We start from the raw sequence: 22,007 nt of genomic DNA, 5'->3' as shown, positions 1-22,007 counted from the left end.
AGTCAATGGTATTTTATAATTACAATGGCTGAGACTGAAGTTGAGTTTTGCTCGAGTGGTTTTGTGTTTGTTTCTGCCAAACACCTGGGGATGTTACCAACCTGAAACCACTTTAAATTTTGACTGAGGTATTTTGTACCACCTTGGTAAAGACAAATTCAGTTTGCAAGGGTGAATACTGGCTTGTGGTTCAGATTCTAAGGAGAGGTTTTTGGGTTTTTTTCCCCTCTTTACTCAGTTCCACTGTTGATATGTGAACAGTTCCTTTCTGTTGGGTGGATTTGTTTTTCCTTTACCTTGATAGTATGAGTATTCAGTGTCTTTAGTGTTCTCAAACAGGGGTCTCCTGATAAACTTGCCATCTTGAGCATTCTTTTTCCTCATAAAATGGTCTGTCTGCAGTTAATGGCATCTTAGATTCAGTGAAGGACAATAAATGTAATCATTTAAATCCACAGAAGCACAGAACAGATTTCTAAAGGCCAAACTCCGTGTTATGCAGGAGGAATTGGATAATGTTGTATATGAATGCAATAAGAAGGTATGTTTTTTAAACTAAATGCTCTATATTTAAAGATATGTTAGGAGCAGTTTCATTATTTTTACCATAAATGTTTATTGACATATAATTTACAGTTAACTTTTGAATTAAAAATTGTATGTAAATACTGACTTATATTCTATTCTGAGATGTTGAATTTTCACTAAGTGAAAAAATTTTAAATACTTGTTAGCAGTTAGAATTTTTTGTATAAGATTTACAAATGGAAGCTATTAAACACAAATGAAACTTCTAACTTCTATTTTTGAAGATGAGAGTGGAACACAATTTGTTATTCTCCTTGAAATGGATATAAGTATCTCATTAAAAATCATCGGAAACTCCTTTTTGTTTTCTGCTTTATGTTTTGATACCAAATCTTGTGTATTTTTCACATAATCTGTAATTTTATAACTATAGGAAAATGAAATTCAGGATTTAAAGTCTCAAATAAAAAACTTGGAAGAAGATTGTATGAGACAGCAGCGAACAATTAATTTGCAACAGTCTCAAACAGAAAAATATAAAACTCTTTTTGAGGAGCTAAATAAAAAATGTGATGGATTACAGCAACAGCTGTCTTCAGTAGAAAAGGTAATAATTTTGTGATTTTTCCTGCCCTAATGTTAAAAACACTATAAAACATTAAAGTTACATGTTTGTGTAGACATCACTTTTGTTCACTTATTTTGTTAGTGTTTACTAAAAAGTCTTCCACCATATATAGGAGAATATTAATAGATTTATTGAGATAAAATTCACATATAGTACACACCACACTCTAAAATTTTTTTTAATATTTTTAATGTTTATTTATTTTTGAGAGAGAGACAGAGCACAAGCAGGAGAAGGGGAGAAAGAGAGAGGGAGACACAGATTCCAAAGCAGGCTCCAGGCTCTGAGCTGTCAGCAAGAGTCAATGCGGGGCTTGAACTCATGAGCTGTGAGATCACGGCTTGAGGCAAAGGTGGATGCTTAACAGACTGAGCCACCCAGGCACCCTGAAATCACCCTTTTAAAGTATACAATTTGGTGACTTTTTCTTAAAGTTTACTTATTTTGAGAGAGAAAGAGAGGCATCCAGCATGAGTGGGAGAGGGACAGAGAGAAAGGGGGAGAGAGAGATTCCCAAGCAGGCTCTGCACTGTCAGTGCAGATCCCAATGCAGGGCTCAAACTCATGAACCATGTGATCATGAACCAAGCTGAAATCAAGAGTGAGATGCTTAACTGACTGAGCCACTGGGTGTCCCCCAATTTAGTGGCTTTTAATATATTCACAGAATTGTGCAACTATCACCATGATCAATTTTAGAACATTTTAATTCAAATGAACATTTAAATTTAAATACAGGTTAACATATAGTATATAGTTTAATAATGATTTCAGGAGTAGAACTGAGTGATTCATCACTTAACCTATAACACCCAATTCTCATCCCAACAAGTGTCCTCCTTAATGCCCATCACTCATTTAACCCATCCCTCTCCTTCCTCCCCTCCAGTGACCCTCAGTTTGTTCCCTGTATTTCAGAGTCTCTTATGGTTTGTGTCCCTTCTCTGTTTTTATCTTATTTATCCTTCCCTTCCCCTATGTTTGTTTGTTTTTTTTTTCTTAAATTACACATATGAGTGAAATCATGATATTTGTCTTTTTGTGACTTATTTTGCTTAGAATAATAAACTGTAGTTCCTTCCACATTGTTGCAGATAGCAAGATTTTATTCTTTTTGAGCACTGAGTAATATTCCATTGTGTATATATATGCCACATCTTCTTTATCCATTCATCAGTTGATGGACATTTGGGCTCTTTCCATTCTTTGGCTATTGTTGATAGTAGAGCTATAAACATTGGGATGCATGTGCCCCTTCGAAACAGCACACCTGTATCCCTTGGGTAAATACCTAGTAGTGCAGTTGCTGGGTCATAGAGTAGTTGTATTTTTAATTTTTTGAGGAACCTCCATACTGTTTTCCAGAGTGGCTGTACCAGTTTGTGTTCCCACCAGCAGTGCAAAAGAGATCCTCTTTCTCCACATCCTTGCCAACATCTGTTGGTGCCTGTGTTGTTGATGTTAGCCATTCTGACTGGTGTGGGGTGGTGTCTCATTGTGTATTTCCTGATGATGAGTGATGTTTGTATTTCCCTGATGATGAGTGATGTTGAGCATCTTTTCATGTGTCTGTTAGTCATCTGAATGTCTTCTTTGGAAAAGTGTCTATTTATGTCTTTTTCCCATTTCTTCACTGGATTATTTGTTTTTTGGGTGTTGAGCTTGGTAAGTTCTTTACAGATTTTGGATACTAACCCTTTATCCAATATGTCCTTTGCAAATACCTTCTCCCCTTCTGTCAGTTGCCTTTTAGTTTTGCTGATTGTTTCCTTTGCTGGGCAGAAGCTTTTTATCTTCATGAGGTCCCAATAATTCATTTTTGCTTTTGTTTGCCTTGCCTCCAGAGACATGTCAAGTAATTAGTTTCTGCAGCCAAGGTCAAAGAGATTGCTGCCTGCTTTCTCTAGGATTTTGATGGCTTCCTGTCTTACATTTAGGTCTTTCATCCATTTTGAGTTTATTTTTGTTTATGGTGCAAGAAAGTAGTCCAGATGCATTTTTCTGCATGTTGCTGTCCATTTTTCCCACCATCATTTTCTGAAGAGACGGTCTTTATTCCATTAGATATTCTTCCCTGCTTTGTCAAAGATTAGTTGGCCATACGTTTGTGGGTCCATTTCTGGGTTGTCTATTCTGTTCCATTGATCTGAGTGTGTGTTTTTGTGCAAGTACAATACTCTCTTGATGATTCTGGCCTTTTCATACATCTTGAAGTGTGGGATTGTGATGCCTCCAGCTTTGGTTTTCTTTTTCAGGATTGCTTTGGCTAGTCAGGGTCTTACCTGGTTCCATACAAATTTTAGGATCGTTTGTTCTAGCTTTGTGAAGAATGCTGGTATTAATTTGATAGGGATTGCATTGAATATGTAGATTGCTTTGGGTAGTATCAACATTTTAACAATATTCTTCCAATCCATGAGCATGGAATATTTTTCCATTTTTTTAATGTCTTCTTCAATTTCTTTCATAAGCTTTCTATAGTTTTCAGTGTATAGATTTTTCACATCTTTGGTTAGGTTTGTTCCTAGGTATTTTATGGGTTTTGGTGCAATCGTAAATGGGGTCGATTCCTGGATTTCTCTTTCTGTGGCTTCATTATTGGTGTATAGGAATGCAACTGATTTCTGTGCATTGATCTTACATCCTGCGACTTTGCTGAATTCATGGATCAATTCTAGCAGTTTTTTGGTGAAATCTTTTGGGTTTCTGTATAGAATACCATGTTGTCTGCGAAGAGTGAAAGTTTGACTTCCTCCTTGCCGATTGGGATGCCTTTTATTCCTTTGTGTTTGCTGAGGCAAGGACTTCCCATACTGTGTTGAATAACAGTGGTGAGAGTGGACATTCCTGTTGTGTTCCGGACCTTAGGGGTAAAGCTCTCATTTTTCCCCCATTGGGGATGATATTACCAGTGGGTCTTTCATATATGGCTTTTATGATCTTGAGGTATGATCTTCTATCCCTATTTTATGATCTTGAAGTATGATCCTTTATCCCTACTTTCTTGAGGGTTTTTATCAAGAAAGGATACTGTATTTTGTGAGATGCTTTCTCTGCATCTATTAAGAGGAGCATGTGGTTCTTGTCCTTTCTTTTATTGGTGTGATATATCACATTGATTATTTAGCAGATATTGAACCAGCCCTGCATCCCAGGTATAAATCCCACTTGGTCATGGTGAATAATTCTTTTAATGTATTGTTGAATCTGGTTGGCTAGATCTTGTTGAGGATTTTGCATCCATGTTCATCAGGGAAATTGGTCTGTAGTTCTCCTTTTTAGTGGGATCTTTGTCTAGTTTTGGAATCAAGGTAATGCTGGCTTCATAGAATGAGTTTCGAAGTTTTCCTTCCATTTCTGTTTTTTCGAACAGCTTCAAAAGAATAGGTGCTAACTTTCCTTTAAATGTTTGGTAGAATTCCCCTGGAAAGCCATCCGGCCCTCGGCTCATGTTTTTTTGTTTTGTTTTGTTTTGTTTTTTTGAGAGAGATTTTTGATTACTAATTTGATTTCTTTACTGGTTATGGGTCTGTTAAATTTTCTGTTTCTTCCTGTTTCAGTTTTGGTGTTTATATGTTTCTAGGAATTTGTCCATTTCTTCCAGATTGCTTAATTTATTGGTGTATAATTACTCATAATACTCTCCTATTGTTTTTATTTCTGCTGTGTTAGTTGTGATTTCTCCTGTTTCATCTTGATTTTGTTTAGTTGGATCCTTTCCTTTTTCTTTTTGATCAAATTGGCTAGGGGTTTATCAACTTTGTTACTTCTTTCAAAGAACCAGCTCCTGGTTTCATTAATCTGTTCTACTACTTTTGTTGGTTTCAGTAGTATTCATCTCTGCTCTAATCTTTATTATTTCCTGTTTTCTGCTGTTTTGGGGTTTTATTTGCTGTTCTTTTTCCAGCTCTTTAAGGTATAAGGTTAGATTGTGTTTCTGAGACCTTTTTTCCTTCTTAAGAAAGGCCTGGATTGCTATGTACTTCCCTCTTATGACCACTTTTACTGCGTCCCAGAGGTTTTGAGCTGTGGTGTTATCATTTTCATTGGCTTCCATATACTTGTTAATTTTCTCTTTCACTTCTTGGTTAGCCTATTCATTCTTTAGTAGGATGTTCTTTAGTCTCCAAGTATTTGTTATCTTTCCAAGTTTTTTCTTGTGATTGATTTCAAGTTTCATAGCACTGTGGTCTGAAAATATGCATGGTATGATCTCTATCTCTTTGTACATGTGGAGGGCTGATTTGTGTCCCAGTATGTGATCTCTTCTGGCGAATGTTCCATGTGCATTCAAGAAGAATGTGTATTTGCTGCTTTAGGGTGAAATGTTCTGAATATATCTGTTAAGTCCATCTGGTTCAGTGTGTCATTCAAAGCCATTGTTTCCTTGTTGATTTTCTGTTTAGATGATCTGTCCATTGTTGTAAGTGGGGTGTTGAAGTCCCCTGCTAGTATGATATTACTATCAATGAGTTTATGTTTGTGATTAATTGATTTATATATTTGGGTATTTCCACACTTGGAGCATAAATCTTTACTATGTTAGATCTTCTTGGTGGATAGACCCCTTAATTATGATATAATGCCCTTCTTAATTTCTTGTTACAGTCTTTATTTTAAAATCTAGATTGTCTGATATAAGTATGACTACTAGGGCTTTCTTTTGGTGACCATTAGCATGATAGATGGCTCTCCATCTCCTTACTTTCAATCTGAAGGTGGCTTTAGGTCTAAAATGGGTCTCTTGCCAAAGAGACTTTTAAAAAGTGAGAATAAACTGAGGGTTGATGGGGGGTGGGAGGGAAGGGAGGATGGGTGATGGGTTTTGAGGAGGGCACCTTTTGGGATGAGCACTGGGTGTTGTATGGAAACCAATTTGACAATAAATTTCGTACTAAAAAAATAAATAAAAATAAATAAAAATAAAATGGGTCTCTTGTAAACAGCATATAGATGGATCTTGTTTCCTTATCCATTCTGTTACCCTATGTCTTTTGATTGGAGCGTTTAGTCCATTTATATTTAGAGTGAGTACTGAAAGATAGTAATTTATTGTCATTATGTTGCCTGTAGAGTTGGTGTTCCTGGTGGTGTTCTCTGGTCCTTTCTAGTCTTTGTTGCTTTGGGTCTTTTTTTTCCCCATCTTTTCTCCCCTCAGAGAGTCCCTCTTAAATTTTCTTTCAGGGCTGGTTTAATGGTCATGAATTGCTTTAGTGTTTGTTTGGGTAACTTTTTTTCTCTCCTTCTATTTTGAATGACAGACTTGCTGGATAAAGAATTCTTGGCTGCATATTTTTCTGATTCAGCACATTGAATATATCCTGCCACTCCTTTCTGGCCTGCCAAGTTTCTGTGAATTGGTCTGCTGTGAACCTGATCTGTCTTCCCTTGTAGGTTAAGGACTTTTTTCCCTTGCTGCTTTCATGATTCTTTCCTTGTCTGAGTATTTTGTGAATTTGACTATGATATGTCTTGTCAATGGTTGGTTTTTGTTGAATCTAATGAGAGTTCTCTGTGTCCTGGATTTTAATGTCTGTGTCTTTCCCCAGGTTAGGAAAGTTTCCTCTATGATTTGCTCACATAAAACTTCTACCCCTTTTTCTCTCTCTTCATCTTCTGGAGCTCCTATGATTCAAATGTTATTCCTTTTTAATGAGTCCCTGAGTTCTCTAATTCTTATATTGTGCTCTTTTGCCTTAGTTTCCCTCTTTTTTCCTGCTTCATTATTCTCCATAAGTGTGTCCTCTGTATCGTTGATTCACTGCTCTGCTTCATCCATCCTTGCCACTGGGGCATCCATGTGAGAGTGCATCTAAGTTACAACACTTTTAATGTCATCTTGACTAGATTTGACTTTTTTTTATCTCTGCAGAAAGGGATTCTATGCTTTTTTAAACCCCAGGTAGTATTCTTATTATTGTGATTCTGAATTCTAGTTCATACATCTTACTTTTATTAAGTCCCAGGCTGTCATTTCGTCCTGTTTTCTTTTGGGGTGAATCCTTCGTTTTGTCATTTTGCAGGAAGAAAATTAATACAATAAAATAAATAAATAATTAATTAAAAGCAACACAGAAAAAAACAAAGGATGCTAGATTCTAAATGTGTTTTGGTCTTGTTGTTGAAAGAGGCTTGATAGAGTAGAGAAAAAAGGGAAAGAAAAGAAAAAACGTTTGAAAATTTTAAAAGATGAATACACTAAAATAGAATAAATTGAAATGGTGAGAGTAAAATAGAACCAAAAAATTTACCAAAAAGTAAAAAATATAGTAGAAAAAATTAAAAATCTTCTTTATAAAAATAATTGTTTTCTCTTCCTATGTTCAAGAATAAAAGGAAAAAAATTGATAGATGGACCAGTGAACAGAATGAAATATGATTAAAGTTATGTCCAGTTTACCCTAGAAGTCCAACTATGAAGCACTTTATAGTCCGTGAACTATGCAGGCAGAGAGACTTGTGGTCCTCTAGAGAACGGTTGGCCCAGTTGGACAGGGCTTGGAGTAAGGACACTATTCTCCACTAGATGGCACTGCCTAATTTACTGGTAGATGGCACTGCTTAATTTACTGGTGTGGATTATTGTGGCACATGTAGCAACAGAGGGGTGAAAATGGTATCACCCAGCTACCCTGTCTCTAGTATCAGAACTCTGTGCTCTTGAGCATTGGCAATCAAGCACCCCTCCTTTGTCTCCAGCTTCTGTTAACTCCCCACTTCTATACTGTGACCAAGCCATCAGCCTGCCAGGCAGCACCTGTCCTAAGTTTTATCTCAGATGGGACTGTGTTTCTAGACCCCTCACTTCTGAGGGCCCTGCAGCTTTGACCCACTCAGACCCTCTGGGGAATGGCTAGGTGCTGGCCTGCCCTCAGGAACTTTCACATGACTGCTTTGCTGCAGATTCCCAGAGACTACAGCCAGGTGCCTACCTGCCCCAGAAAAAGTTTGCACAATCATGTAGCAACAGTGTTTCAAGGATTATGGGAAGTTACAACACACATCTGGCACCAGGTTTCACCCTCAACGTCCTTGTTCCAACACCAGCAAACATGGCTGTTCTCCAGAAACCCCTGGGACCTTTGCCTTTGGGGAGGCCGCACAGCCTCTATCAAATGTCCTCCCAGCAGGGGAACCGCCACTCTCCATGTGGCCTGAGGACCCCTTGGTCCTCACTGTCTTCTCCTGGGGATTCGCTCTTCCTACTAGAGCTCCACCAGGTATCAAGCTGCAGAGTTTCAGACTCTGTACTCCCCTGTTCATACAGTCTGAAAGGTATCCAAACCCTCTCCTTTCTCCCTTTCTTGTTCAGTCCCTTGCAGGTTTTCTACTCTTTCTCTTTCCCTCCAGCTGCTTTAGGGGGGAGTGCTTTTTCTGTACTCTCCATTCTCTCTCTGCAAGCAAAACCAGCTCCCTACCCTCTCTGGCTTCTCTCTCCCCATTTCATGTCTCTGTGCCACGTACCTGCTGAATTCTGTGGTTCAGGTTGTATTGTTATGTTAATCCTCAAATCAGTTTTCTAGGTGTGCAAGATGGTTTGGTGTTGATCTGGCTGCATTTCAGGGACAAGAGAGGCAAAAAAAACTTCCTTGCTGCTCCTCCATGTTAGCTGGCAACTCTCAAATTTCTATCTGTCTCTTCTTTGCTTACATAAGCACTTAAAGCTATAAATTTTCCTCTAACTGCTGCCTTATCTGCATTCCACAAATTTTGATGTTGTCTTTTTATTTTCATTAAGTTCAATGTATATTCCCATTTCCTTTATAATTTTTCTTGATCATTGGATTGTATAGAAGTATATTGTTTAATTTCTAAATAATTGGGCATTTTTCATGTCTTTCTGTTGATTTCTAATTTAATTCTGTGGTGTGAGAACCTACCCTGTATGATTTCATTCTTTTAAAATTTATCTCAACTAGTTTTATGGACCAGCATTTAGCATCTTTTGATGAATACTTCATTTAATTTGAAAAATATATATAGTATGCTGTGTTGAGTGGAGTGTTCTGCAAGTATTAGGGTGAGTTTGTTGATGGTGTTGTTAAAGTGCTTAATCATTTATTAGGTGCCGATGCTGAAATCTCTGACTAGAGTTGTGGATTTGTCTTTTTCTCCTTTCAGTTATATCAGTTTTGGATTCATGTATTTTCAGTCTCTATTTTGGATGCCTGCAGAATTAGGATTGTAGTGGTTTTGATTAATGCTTCTTTGTAAATACTTTTTAAAAATCTCTGATGATATTTCTTGTTCCAAAGTCGACTTACTTTTTCTGATATTAGTGTAGTAGTTCCAGCTTCATGATGCATAGTGTTTGTGTGATACATCTTTTTACTTGTCATCTGCCTTTTATACTGAGAATGAGTTTGTTATAGCCAGTACAAAATTGGGTTTTGCTTTTTTATCTACTTCGATGGTCTCGTCTCTCATTGGCATGTTCATACCAATTACATTAATTCAGGTTTTGATATTTGGATTTAAATCTATCATCTTGCTTTTCTAACTGTTCTGTTACTTCCTTTCTCTTCTGAATTAAATATTTTTTAGTATTTTGTGGTTTTTCCCCTATTGGCTATATCTTTGTTTTATATTTTTATGTTAGACTCAACACAAAAAACATCAAAAATGTTTGCATGCATAAATTACATCAAACACAAAAAACATATTTACCATATCACAATCTACCTTCAAATCATGTTATACTATTTCAAATATAAGACGCTCACAACCATATACTCCATTTCTACCTCCTTTCCTTTATGCTTGTGTTGTTATACATTTACTTTTAAATGTCATAGATCTCACAATATTTCTTTTTTTTTTTTTTTTTAACATTTATTTATTTTTGAGACAGAGAGAGATAGAGCATGAACAGGGGAGGGGCAGAGAGAGAGGGAGACACAGAATCCGAAACAGGCTCCAGGCTCTGAGCTGTCAGCACAGAGCCCGACGCGGGGCTCGAACTCACGGACTGCAAGATCATGACCTGAGCTGAAGTCAGCCGCTTAACCGACTGAGCCACCCAGGCGCCCCCAATATTTCTTTAAATAGTTATAGTTTAAAAAGATTAACGTATGAAAATGCCTTTTATACTTGCCATTTCTGGTATTCTTCATTCTTTAGATCTGTTTTTGTATATGTCTGCTTGAAATAACTACTCTTTCCATTTTTGTGGTATCAGTTTGCTAATTACTGATTCTTTGTTTTTGTTTCTTTGAAAAAAGACTCTTTTCTTTAATTTTTTTTTATTTTGAAAATTATAGATTCACAGAAAGCTGGAAAAATAATAAGTCCTGTGTACCCTTCACTCAGTTCCCTCATTGATAACATTGAACATAATTACAGTACAATATCAAAACCAGGAAACCAACATTGGTACACGCCACAGGTATTATTCATATTTCATCAATTTTGTATGCACTTGTGTTTGGACCCTTACGATTTTGAAGGGTATTTTCCTCTAGAGATAGAATTATCTGTTGAAAATTTTTGTCTTCTTTTAGTACTTTAAAGATAACATCCCACTGTCTCCTAGGTTATGTCATTTCTGACAAAAATTTCACAGTAATTCTTTGCTCTGTCTACCTTTTTATTTTTACATCTTTTATCTCTGCTTTTAAGACATTCCCTGGTACTGGTTTTCAGCAATTTGATAATGATGTGTTTTCTTAGTTTTGTGTGGAGAATGTGTTTATTCTGCTTGAAGTTTGTCGAACTTTTTGGATCTGTGGGTTTATAATGTTCCTGAAATTTGGAAAATGTTGGCAATTATTTCTTTCAGTATTTTTTCTTTATCCTCTCTTTCTCTCCCCCGACCTGAGACTTCAGTTATACTTTTGTTACACCACTTGATATTATCACACTGATAATATATCAATGATATTAGGTCACTGATGTTTTTAAGCCTTTTTCCTTTATATTTTTTTGTTTGGATAGATTCTGTTGCTATGTCTTCAGTAGTTCACTCATCTTTTCTTTTCAATGTCTGATGTGTTCTTATTCTTAACCCAGTGAAAAGTTCATTCAGATATATTATTTATCTGTAGAAGTTCCATTTGATTCTGTTTTATATTTTCACTTTATGTTCTCATTATAATAATGTATATAATTAAAATAGCTGTTTGGAAAGCCTTGTCTGCTGGATCCATCATTTTTCTCAGATATGGATTTGTTTCTCTTGACTATTTTTTCTCCTGGAGATCAATCACATTTTCCTGCTTCTAGAATTGGTTAGTGATTTTATATTGGATGATACACATTGTGAATGTTATATTATTGAGTGTCTGTGTTTAGTGTGCTCTTTGAAGATAGTATTGGGTTTTAACAGATAATTTTCAATATAGTCCCTTTGAGGCCTGTTTTTAAGTTTGGCTGGGTGTGTCTAGAGTAGCCTCCAAGAATAATTCAACTCTACTACCAAGGCTTCCCTTAAAGATATCTTCCAAAATCTCCACTGAATGCCTTAGATTATCACTATGGACTCTCACTTCTGTCTGTTTAGAGCTCAAATGTCTTCGTTCCTTGTCTGAATGACGTGAATTGTTCTATATACACTTCCTGCTTGTTCTTTGCTGGCCTTGTTGAGTTTCTCTGTATGCAGGTGTGGCCTAATCCTCAGTATGTGGATTCCTGAAGTTCCTTCCTAATGGAGTTCCTCCTTACTTGAACCCTTCTTAGAAATTCTAGCTGCTTCAGTCTCCTCCAACTCCCATCTCTGTCTCCTTACTCAGCTCAACAGACCTTGAGCTCTATTTGTGTTTTCTCCTCCTTGTACCCAAAGTGTGGGTGTTGCCTTGAGGCAGAATGCTGGGGTGATTATAGGACTACTTCATTTATTTCCCTTCTGTCAGGAATCACCATCCTACTCTTTTCCATGATCTCTAAATAGTCATTTAACAAGTTTTGATTATTTCTTTTAGTTGCTTATGATGTGTTTTTATGTTAGATCCTTATTGTTTGTCATGTGTGGAAGACTTAATCTCTGTTTTATGTTGGTTTTGGTCAAATTAAAGTCAGCAGGTACATCCACAAGTTTCTCTGACCATGGATTGTGTCACACAAACATGCTTATCATTAGTAACTCACTTTTTAAAAAGTCTGCTCTCTTTTTATCTTTTTCCCCAGCTAAAATTGATGTTTGTATCATTTCTTGAAGATACTTTATTCTTTTTTGCTTTTATAGCAAAATTACTCAAAATCATTTTCTTAATTTCTTCAAGTTCTTATTTTGCAAAGAAAGTGTTTTAAATTTTTGCCTAGATGTGTCCTGTAGAGCTGTTATATTAATGGTCCTTTTGTTTAATATTGTGTAGTTTACAAATTGCTATCACGTACATAAGATAGTTGTGTATACTCAAATACATTTTTATTATACAGATCTGTATCTCCCCCCAGTTCTTTATTCCCTTCCTCCCAGCTTAGTTTTCATGTTCACTACTTAATTGTCCATTGTATATTCTTAATTTCCCTGCAAATCTAGTGTGTGGGCAAAACCCAAGCCTAGTTAAACCTAATGTCCTTGCTACTGCATGCTTCCTCAAGTGCAGTGAATTTGGGCTGTCAAAACAAAACAAAACAAAAAAACACCAGCCAAATGGATTGGTCCTATTTTAATTTATTTTACAAATCTCAGGTGTAATGCCATTCTCCAACTTTCTGAGAAGTCATTTCCCTCTCCCAAGATGATTATTAAACAGGTGAACTTTTCTCCTCAACTTTTCAGTACTTCTTCTAACTTTCCCATTTTAAGTTCATGACTTTGCCCCCTGTTTTACTAAGAAAATAAAATCAAAAGATAACTCTTTGTCATCCTGTCACTAAATCTGTGAATGTCTCTGCCTCTGTACCCATCTACTCTGCTTCCCCCTAATGTATGACAATAGATTCCTACCTCTTCTGTGTAAATGCCTCTCTTTACCGTGTACTGGATCACATACCCTCTCTCCTACTCAAGGACTTTGCTTTTACAATTATCCTGTCTTTCTCTCTCAAAAATCACATTCATCTATTGGATTACTCATATTATCATAGAAACATGTTATAGAATATGCAATATATTTTTTAAAACCTCCATAGATCTTATATGTACCTCCAGCTCTATAACATTGCTCCCCATTATAGTGAAGCTTGTTAAAATGGTTGTTTATACCCAATGTCTCTATTCCTCATTTGTCATTCTCTCCTGAAACTAGTCTAGTTAGGTTTCCATCTCTGCTCTGCCTCAGAACCATTCTTTACAACATCATCAATAATCCACACTGCCAGTTGTAGTCAGTTATTATTCCTTTCAGTAATTTGTCTCTCAGTAACATTTGCCATGGTTGATTACTCACTCCTTGAAATACTTTTCATTTGACTTCTATAGCACACTTAATGATTTTCGTCCTTATTTTCTTGATCTTTACATGTTGAAGTGCCCAAGGCTGAGTCCTTGGCTCTCTTCACTATTCTGTCTACATCCAGTTGTTAGATGCTCTCATTCACTTCCATGGCTTTATATACCATCCATATGTTGATCACCACCACATTTCTTTTTCTTGCTCTAACCTCTTCTTTGGTGCCCACTTGATACTTCTGCTTGATATGTTAAACTTCGTACATCTTAAAAGGAGCTCCTGCTTCCCTGCCCTCTGCAAACATGCTTTTCCTCTCCTTCTCAGTAAAAGACATTAAGTTGTTCAGGCCAAAATCCAAAAGTCCTGTTGCTCCTTCTCTCTTCCCATATCTACATCCAACCCATCAACAAGTTCTGTCAATTCTATCTTCAAAATACATAGAATTAACTACTTATCAAAAACTCACCACTTCTATCCAAGCCCCAGCTACTGTCGTTCACTTACTCTATTCCAGTAACCTCCTAGATTGATAGTCCTACCTCAATAGCAATACCACCTTGGTGATCTTTGAATATGCTGAATGGATTCCTACCTCAGGATCTTTGTTTTCATTGTTCCTTCAGTCTATAATTCTTCCCTCCAGATCTTTACAAGAATCATCCCCACATTTGGAAGCCTTCCAAATGTAAATTTCGGGAGTAAATATGACTCTCTTAAGGTAGCCAAATGCCTCATCACCTAATTAGTGACATGCATGAATAGATGAACAAGATTCCCACTGTCCCTACCTACTATCCAGTGAAACCAAAGCCAGGGGAACAGGCTTGGTGGAATCAGGGGGGAAAGAAGACCCTGTTGACCTTGACTCTAGTCTGGCATGGTGAAGAGACATGAGAGGTGTAGAATAAGTGGGAGGCCCCCAGTGGCCCACCTCCCATCCCTGTGAGGGGTTAACCAGGGAATGGGTCAACCAGGCAATTAGAGAAGAAATTTAAAAATAGATGGAAACAAATGAAAATGAAAATACAACAATCCAAATGCTTTGGGATGCAGCAAAGGCAGTCCTGAGAGGAATATACATTGCAATCTTGGCCTATCTCAAGAAACAAGAAAAATCCCAAATATAAAATCTAACAGCACACGTAAAGGAAATAGAAGCAGAACAGCAAAGACACCTCAAACCCAGCAGAAGAGAAATAATAAAGATCAGAGCAGAAATAATATAGGATCTAAAAAAAAAAACCTGCAGAACAGATCAATGAAACCAAGAGTTGATTTTTTTAAAAAGTAAACAAAATTGATAAACCTCTAGCCAGGCTTCTCAAAAAGAAAAGGGAGAGGACCTAAATAGATAAAATAATGAATGAAAATGGAATTATTACAGCCAATCCCTCAGAAATACAACCAATTATCAGGGAATACTATGAAAAATTATATGCCAACAAACTGGACAACCTGGAAGAAATGGACAAATTCCATTGGAATTCCAACTTCTGTTGGAAGGTCTAGCATCAGCAATCAGACAACAAAAGGAAATCAAAGGCATCAAAATTGGCAAAGATGAAGTCAAGCTTTCACTTTTTGCAGATGACATGATATTATACACGGAAAACCTGATAGACTCTACCAAATGTCTGCTAGAACTGATACATGAATTCAGCAAAGTCGCAGGATACAAAATTAATGTACAGAAATCAGTTGCATTCTTATACACTAATAAGCAACAGAAAGACAAACTGATCCCATTTACAATTGCACCAAGAATCATAAAATACCTAGGAATAAACCTAACTAAAGATTTAAAAGATCTGTATGCTGAAAACTATAGAAAGCTTATGAAGGAAATTGAAGAAGATATAAAGAAATGGAAAAACATTCCATGCTCATGCATGGGAAGAATAAATATTGTTAAAATGTCAATACTACCCAAAGCAATCTACACATTCAATGCAATCCCAATCAAAATGGCACCAACATTCTTCTGAAAGCTAGAACAAGCAATCCTAAAATTTGTATGGAACCACAAAAGACCCCGAATAGCCAAAGAATATTGAAGAAGAAGACCAAAGCGGGAGGCATCACAATCCCAGACTTTAGCCTCTACTACAAAGCTGTAATCATCAAGACAGCATGGTATTGGCACAAAAACAGACACATAGACCGATAGAATAGAGACTCCAGAATTGGACCCACAAAAGTATGGCCAACTAGTCTTTGACAAAGCAGGAAAGAATATCCAATGGAAAAAGACAGTCTCTTTAACAAATGGTGCTGGGAGAACTGGACAGCAACATGCAGAAGAATGAAACTAGACCACTTTATTTCACCATTCACAAAAATAAACTGAAAATGGACAAAGGACCTGAATGTGAGACAGGAAACCATCAAAACCCTAGAGGAGAAAGCAGGAAAAAACCTCTCTGACCTCAGCCGTAGCAATGTCTTACTTGATACATCTCCAAAGGCAAGGGAATTAAAAGCAAAAATGAACTATTGGGACCTTATGAAGATAAAAAGCTTCTGCACAGCAAAGGAAACCACCAACAAAACTAAAAGGCAACCAACAGAATGGGAAAAGATATTTGCAAATGACTTGTCAGACAAAGGGCTAATATCCAAAATCTATAAAGAGCTCCCCAAACTCCACACCCAGAAAACAAATAACCCAGTGAAGAAATGGGCAGAAAACATGAATAGACACTTCTCTAAAGATCCAGATGGCCAACAGGCACATGAAGAGATGCTCAACGTCACTACTCATCAGGGAAATACAAATCAAAACCACACTCAGATATCACCTCACGCCAGTTAAAGTGGTTAAAATGAACAGATCAGGAGACTATAGATGCTGGAAAGGATGTAGAGAAACGGGAACCCTCTTGCACTGTTGGTGGGAATGCAAATTGGTGCAGCCGCTCTGGAAAACTGTGGAGGTTCCTCAAAAAATTAAAAATAGATCTACTCTGTGACCCAGCAAAAGTACTTCTAGGAATTTACCCAAGGGATACAGGAGTGCTGATGCATAGGGGCACTTGTACCCCAATGTTTATAGCAGCACTCTCAACAATAGCCAAATTATGGAAAGAGCCTAAATGTCCATCAACTGATGAATGGATAAAGAAATTGTGGTTTATATACACAATGGAATACTACTTGGCAATGAGAAAGAATGAAATAGGGCCTTTTGTAGCAATGTGGATGGAACTGGAGAGTGTTATGCTAAGTGAAATAAGTCATACAGAGAAAGACAGATACCATATGTTTTCACTCTTATGTGGATCCTGAGAAACTTGACAGAAGACCATGGGGGAGGGGAAGGAAAAAAAAAGTTAGGGAGGGAGCCAAATCATAAGAGACTTTTAAAAACTGAGAATAAACTGAGGGTTGATGGGGATGGGAGGGAGGGGAAAGTGGGTGATGGGCATTGAGGAGGGCACCTTTTGGGATGAGCACTGGGTGTTGTGTGGAGACCAAGCTGACAATAAATTTCATTAAAAAAAAATAAGTGGGAGGCCCCTGGCGTCCCCGCCCCCCCCCCATGAAGGGGCGGGGCAGGGTCTGCCGGCCTTGCCAGCCAGCGGTGAAATACCACTACTCTTACCGTTTTTTCACTGACCAAATGAGGGGGGGGGGCAGGATGAGCCCCAAGGGGCTCTCGCTTCTGGCGCCAAGCCTTCTTTATTTTTCTTCATAGCCCTTATCACTACCAGATATTATGTATGAGTATGTATATATGTATGTGCTTATCATCTGTCTTTTCGTCTAGAAGGTAAGCTTTATGAAGGGAGGAACTTTGGTTAATTATCATGTGCCCATCATTCATATAGAATAGTACCTGGCACATAGTAAGTGCTTGATAAATGTGTTGCATAAGTAATTAGATATACATCTCATCACTTCCAATTTCAGATGTGGAAACTGAATCTATCACAGTTCATAGGTTTTCTGACTCCACGTTTAATGCTCTTTGTACCTTAGCCACCTGTTTCTAGAACCTTATCTGATCATTTACTTGTTGTCCTCATGTGATTATTTCTCTTCTAAATTACTGTGGCGACTTTTTCCTCTTAAAGCATTTGCTACATTTCATCCTGTGCTGTGGCTACTGATACATACCTCTCTGTATTCTTGCCCTCTTGTAGTGCCTTATGAATGCTTTAAAAGTTATCAGAGGATGGCAAATTATTTCTTGGATCTCATACTCTTTGAGTTTTAAAGTTAGATTTTATTTTCTTTAAGCTATCTAGATTTTTCTTTTAAAGCTGATGTAAAAGTAAGGGCTTGAGATCTTTCATAAAAATTTTCTCTAACAACATGTAAAATGCTTAACTTTGGTAACAATAGGTTTACTTTATTATTTTCAGCATATATAAAAAATATTGGTACTTTGTATGCATTTTGTAAAGAGTCCTTGAGTGTGACTGAAAACAGCAATGTTTTCAAGTTTTTGGTAAGGTTTTCCCTTAGTAGATTTACTCGTATAGGAATATTTTATTTCGTATTTTACTATTCTAATGGCTACCGTTTTTCTTTTTCACTTCTCCCAAGCAGGAGGTCAATATTGATTCACAAAAAGGGGAACATAATGTGGTGTAGGATGGTTTCCATTTCTCTATGAAGCAGGTTACAAAGTCACCAGGAGGAAAGAGAAGGGCAAAGATTTATCTCATATTCTTACGAGAGGAGGCTGAAATGAGGCAGCTAGAATTGTGGACTTTCTAGCTAATGAGAATCTCTGCCTTTTCCATGTGAACAGTGAGATAAATCAAGCTTGCTCTTACTGTAGCTACCACCCACAAAGCTGTGAAGAAGGCTGGTGATAGCAGATGGTATCCATACACAGTTTGATTTGTTTAGAAACCTACATAAAGAGCAGCATGTGTTTTGTTGTATTTTGTTTTGTTTTGCCCTTAATTACTCAGAGCCAGGGAGATCAGTTTTCAAATAAAACCTAGTGATGCAGCCAGGAGAAAAAAAAACTTAATAAAAGAAGAAAACAGACAACTGTAGCTTTAACTGCATCATTTCAATTCCCTGATATTTATTGAGTATCTGTTGTATATAAAGCTCTGTACTAGGCACTATAGGAAATGCAAAGAAGAGTGAGTTAAGTATTACAAAATAAATTTAATTGAATAAACATGTCATTAAAGTTCTGGGAATACAGAAATTAAGACCATTTCTATCCTTAATGAGTTTATATTATAGTGGGGGAAATGAAGTAAATGGATAGTTTCAGTTCTCCACAGCAGGTACCATGATAAATGTGCATCACGGTGTTGTAGAAGCTCTAAAGGAAGGGTACCTAATCCAGCCTAGGAGGAGAATGAGGAAGATAATGAGGGAAGGCTTCTTGGAGGAGGTAAAGCCCTCGTGTACACCCTTCACTGAGTTTTAAAGGATAAGCATGTAAAAATGAGGAGTAGGCAGGAGGGATCAGGGCAGAAGCAAGAGCATGAGCAAAGGCTTAGAGGCAAGAAACATCATAGCTGTTTAGAAGAGATCCACATACTGCTGATACATCTGAAGGTAACATTTCTGGCAGGAGATGAAACTGTAGTGCCAGATGATGGTAGAATTTGGAGTTTATCCTACATGTTCATGTTTCTTCATGTGTGGCCTGTAGACTCTGTGCAGCAGCATCTCTTAGAATATTTGCAGAAATGCAAGTCTAAACCTACCCCAAGATGGGGAAAATTAATCCACAAGATCTGTTGTTTTTGCTCAGAGTTGGGATTTTCCCTATAAGGCTAACATAGAATGCTCTGTTTTTAACAAATATTTCTTCTATACTTTGTTAGGTTTACATAAACACAGTGTTTATGAGAGAGTTTGTGCCTTACATGGGTGTTTTGGGGAGGTTCTCAAAGGAAGAATTGTAGTTACAAGGAGTTGCTTATAAAATAAATACAGAGAATCTCTATACTACATAAAAAGAAGTAGAAAATTCCAAACAAATAGTAATTTGAAAGTTGAATTCATAACTACATTTTTAAGGATATATTTTCCTACTACTAATTTGGAAGTGAGAATTCCCTGAGACTTCTGTCAGTCAGTCTTCAGCCCTCCGCCCCCAGCTGTATGTGTTTGTGTGTGTGTGTGTGTGTGTGTGTGTGTGTGTGTGTGTGTGTGTGTGTGTGTGTAAAATTTGGGAGAAATGGAAAATGTTATAATAGAGGGAACTTGTGATATATTTATAAATGTCCCATATATTTCTTTTACTGTACAGGAATTAGAAAATAAAAGAAGACTACAAAAACAGGCTGCTACTAATCAAAGTGCTACAGAAGTTCGGTTGAATAGAGCTCTAGAAGAGGCAGAAAAGTATAAATTGGAGTTAAGTAAATCAAGGCAAAATAACAAGGTATGGAAAAATTGAACAGTTTGGGTAGTGGTCACCTTTGGTAACTTCTTTTATGCAAGAGTCAAAAATAATAGTTTTTAAATTATAATTCTTGATGTCATGGCAAACATTTCTCTTCAAAGAAGAAATACTTTCATCATCAATATGTACATCTTCAATAAGTTAGGATTATATTTCTTGGGCTACTGCCATAATTGGATGATAGCACACCTCTTTAGAGGATTCAGTCATTTTCCCATCCAAAAATCTTTATTGTGTGCACATATTATGTGCCAGACATTTTTCTAATCTCTGGGGATAGATGAAAGGAAAATGTCCCTTTTCCACCTCAAGTCTGCTTCCTTCTCTGAGCCTCAATTTTTCAGTATATTAATGCAATTATGTGGTTCTCAAACTTGAGCGTGTATCAGAATTACTTGGGAGGCTTATTAAAACACACATTGCTGGGCCCCAACCCTAGAGTTTCAGATTTAGTAGGTCTGGGGTGAGGCCTGTTGTAACTACTTTAAGGAAGCAGTTTTAACAAGTTCCCAGGTTGATGCTGATGCCACTGCTTCTGAGACAACATTTTGATAGTCACTATTATAGGGTTGTTGTAAGGATGACTGTTGTATCCTGGTATCTAGCCAGTGATGGTCATAGAATTAGCACTCAGTCCCTGAAATGTCTGTTGAATAAATAAAGGCTCACATATCCATGTTGTGTAAAAACTTTTTGTATACTCTATTTTGTATATCAAAATCTTGTATAAATTTTGGCTATTAGTTTTTGGTTCTATGTCAGCCTAAAATTGATGCTCCATTGGAATCTCTCCCTTAGGACAATAATGAATACTTTAACAATGACTTGGGTGATGAAATTAGGAGCCACTGTCATTATAGACACAGATGATACATTTTGGACTAAATTAATAACACTTAACAAGTATTAGAACTAACAGTAACACTATGTTAGAACATAGAACTAAACTGAACTTGATGAATCCTCTAACATGTTTAACAGAGGCAAATATGTTACAGTGACTAAAGAGTTTTAAGATATCTTCTGTGAGATAGTTTATGCTGTGTGATCAGACTATGTTCATGTTCAAGAGCCATCAGTGATAGTATGATGACAGGGATTTATTAATAGAAGTTAGTAAACAAGTTAGGAAGTCATCTTTATAACTTGCCAGTAATTAGCATGCTCTTGGAGTATTATTTTCACTTTGGTGCACTCTGAAGGGATTTTGAAGAAAATGGAATAACCATGTATATGCCAGGATTTGCTAATTCTTGGTTGTAGATGTGATGTCTGTTTTAGCACACACATTAGAGAAGCAGAAGGAAAAACTAGTTTCCATGACAGCAATAATCCTAATCAGCCATTTTACAAATTCAAGTAATGAGGATTTGGTATGCAATCTCAGTTTAAAACCCTCAACACTGTAAAAACAAATGTGTCCAAGATAAATTTATGATCCCAAGTCAGCATTGTGGGTGATGAGTTTAAAGACAGTTGGGATAACATTTTGTGTAACGATTTGCTATGAAGTAGGCATTTCAAGATCAGAGTTCTTAGACATAACTTATTTCAGATTTCTGAAAAAATATGTGTATGTCTTTAAGTTTTTCATTTTTTAATTACTTTGCTTTATTTCTAACTTCTGTCTTTGAAGGACTCTGGGCATATGCTGTTAGGTTTTTCCTTGTTGTCTAGTCTGTATATAAGTTTTGTGAGGAGGTATATTTTATTTTCCATTTTAATTCTTTGTACTTTGCTTCTCATTCTCAGACATATAAATAGGTAGGTAATTAAAATTATTCAGGTCTGTATGTTTAAGAAATAGTAAATTTTCCATAAAATAGAACAAGATTTCCTCAGAGTCATAAGAAAGTTAAAGATTTATTTTAAAAATAATGATATATTTATTCTCCACAGAGGTTAGGAAACAAGTAATCTGGCCTTAGAATAAGAGTAACTTTCAAAATGAAAAGTCAGTCAGCTTAAACCAGATGCTGCATGAGTGGAGGGACCCTGAATGTCTCATCCATTGTTGGGTCTCAGTGCCTGAAACATAATAATTGCCCCTGAAACACACTGCAGGAAGGAATGAGGAAAAACAACTTTGTGATGGTTTAATTGGAATTCTTAAAACAGGGCATTTGATGATTTG

General features: G+C 36.7%; 1 protein-coding gene across 2 annotated transcripts in view; it reads left to right on the top strand.

Moving 5' to 3' along the window:
- Window positions 1-22,007, top strand: part of TEX9 (testis expressed 9) — a 63,761-nt gene that overhangs the window by 22,004 nt on the left and 19,750 nt on the right. For both annotated transcript variants that reach the window (XM_007081879.3, XM_042988795.1), the window contains 3 exons: window positions 459-541; window positions 962-1,135; window positions 19,718-19,852. In XM_007081879.3, the coding sequence (XP_007081941.1) occupies window positions 459-541; window positions 962-1,135; window positions 19,718-19,852 (392 nt within the window). The remainder of the gene's footprint in view (window positions 1-458; window positions 542-961; window positions 1,136-19,717; window positions 19,853-22,007) is intronic.

The sequence above is a fragment of the Panthera tigris genome, chromosome B3 (genome assembly GCF_018350195.1).
Source record: "Panthera tigris isolate Pti1 chromosome B3, P.tigris_Pti1_mat1.1, whole genome shotgun sequence".
In the NCBI taxonomy this organism is placed as follows: Eukaryota; Metazoa; Chordata; class Mammalia; order Carnivora; family Felidae; genus Panthera; species Panthera tigris.
This window is presented reverse-complemented; position numbering and strand designations above follow the sequence as displayed.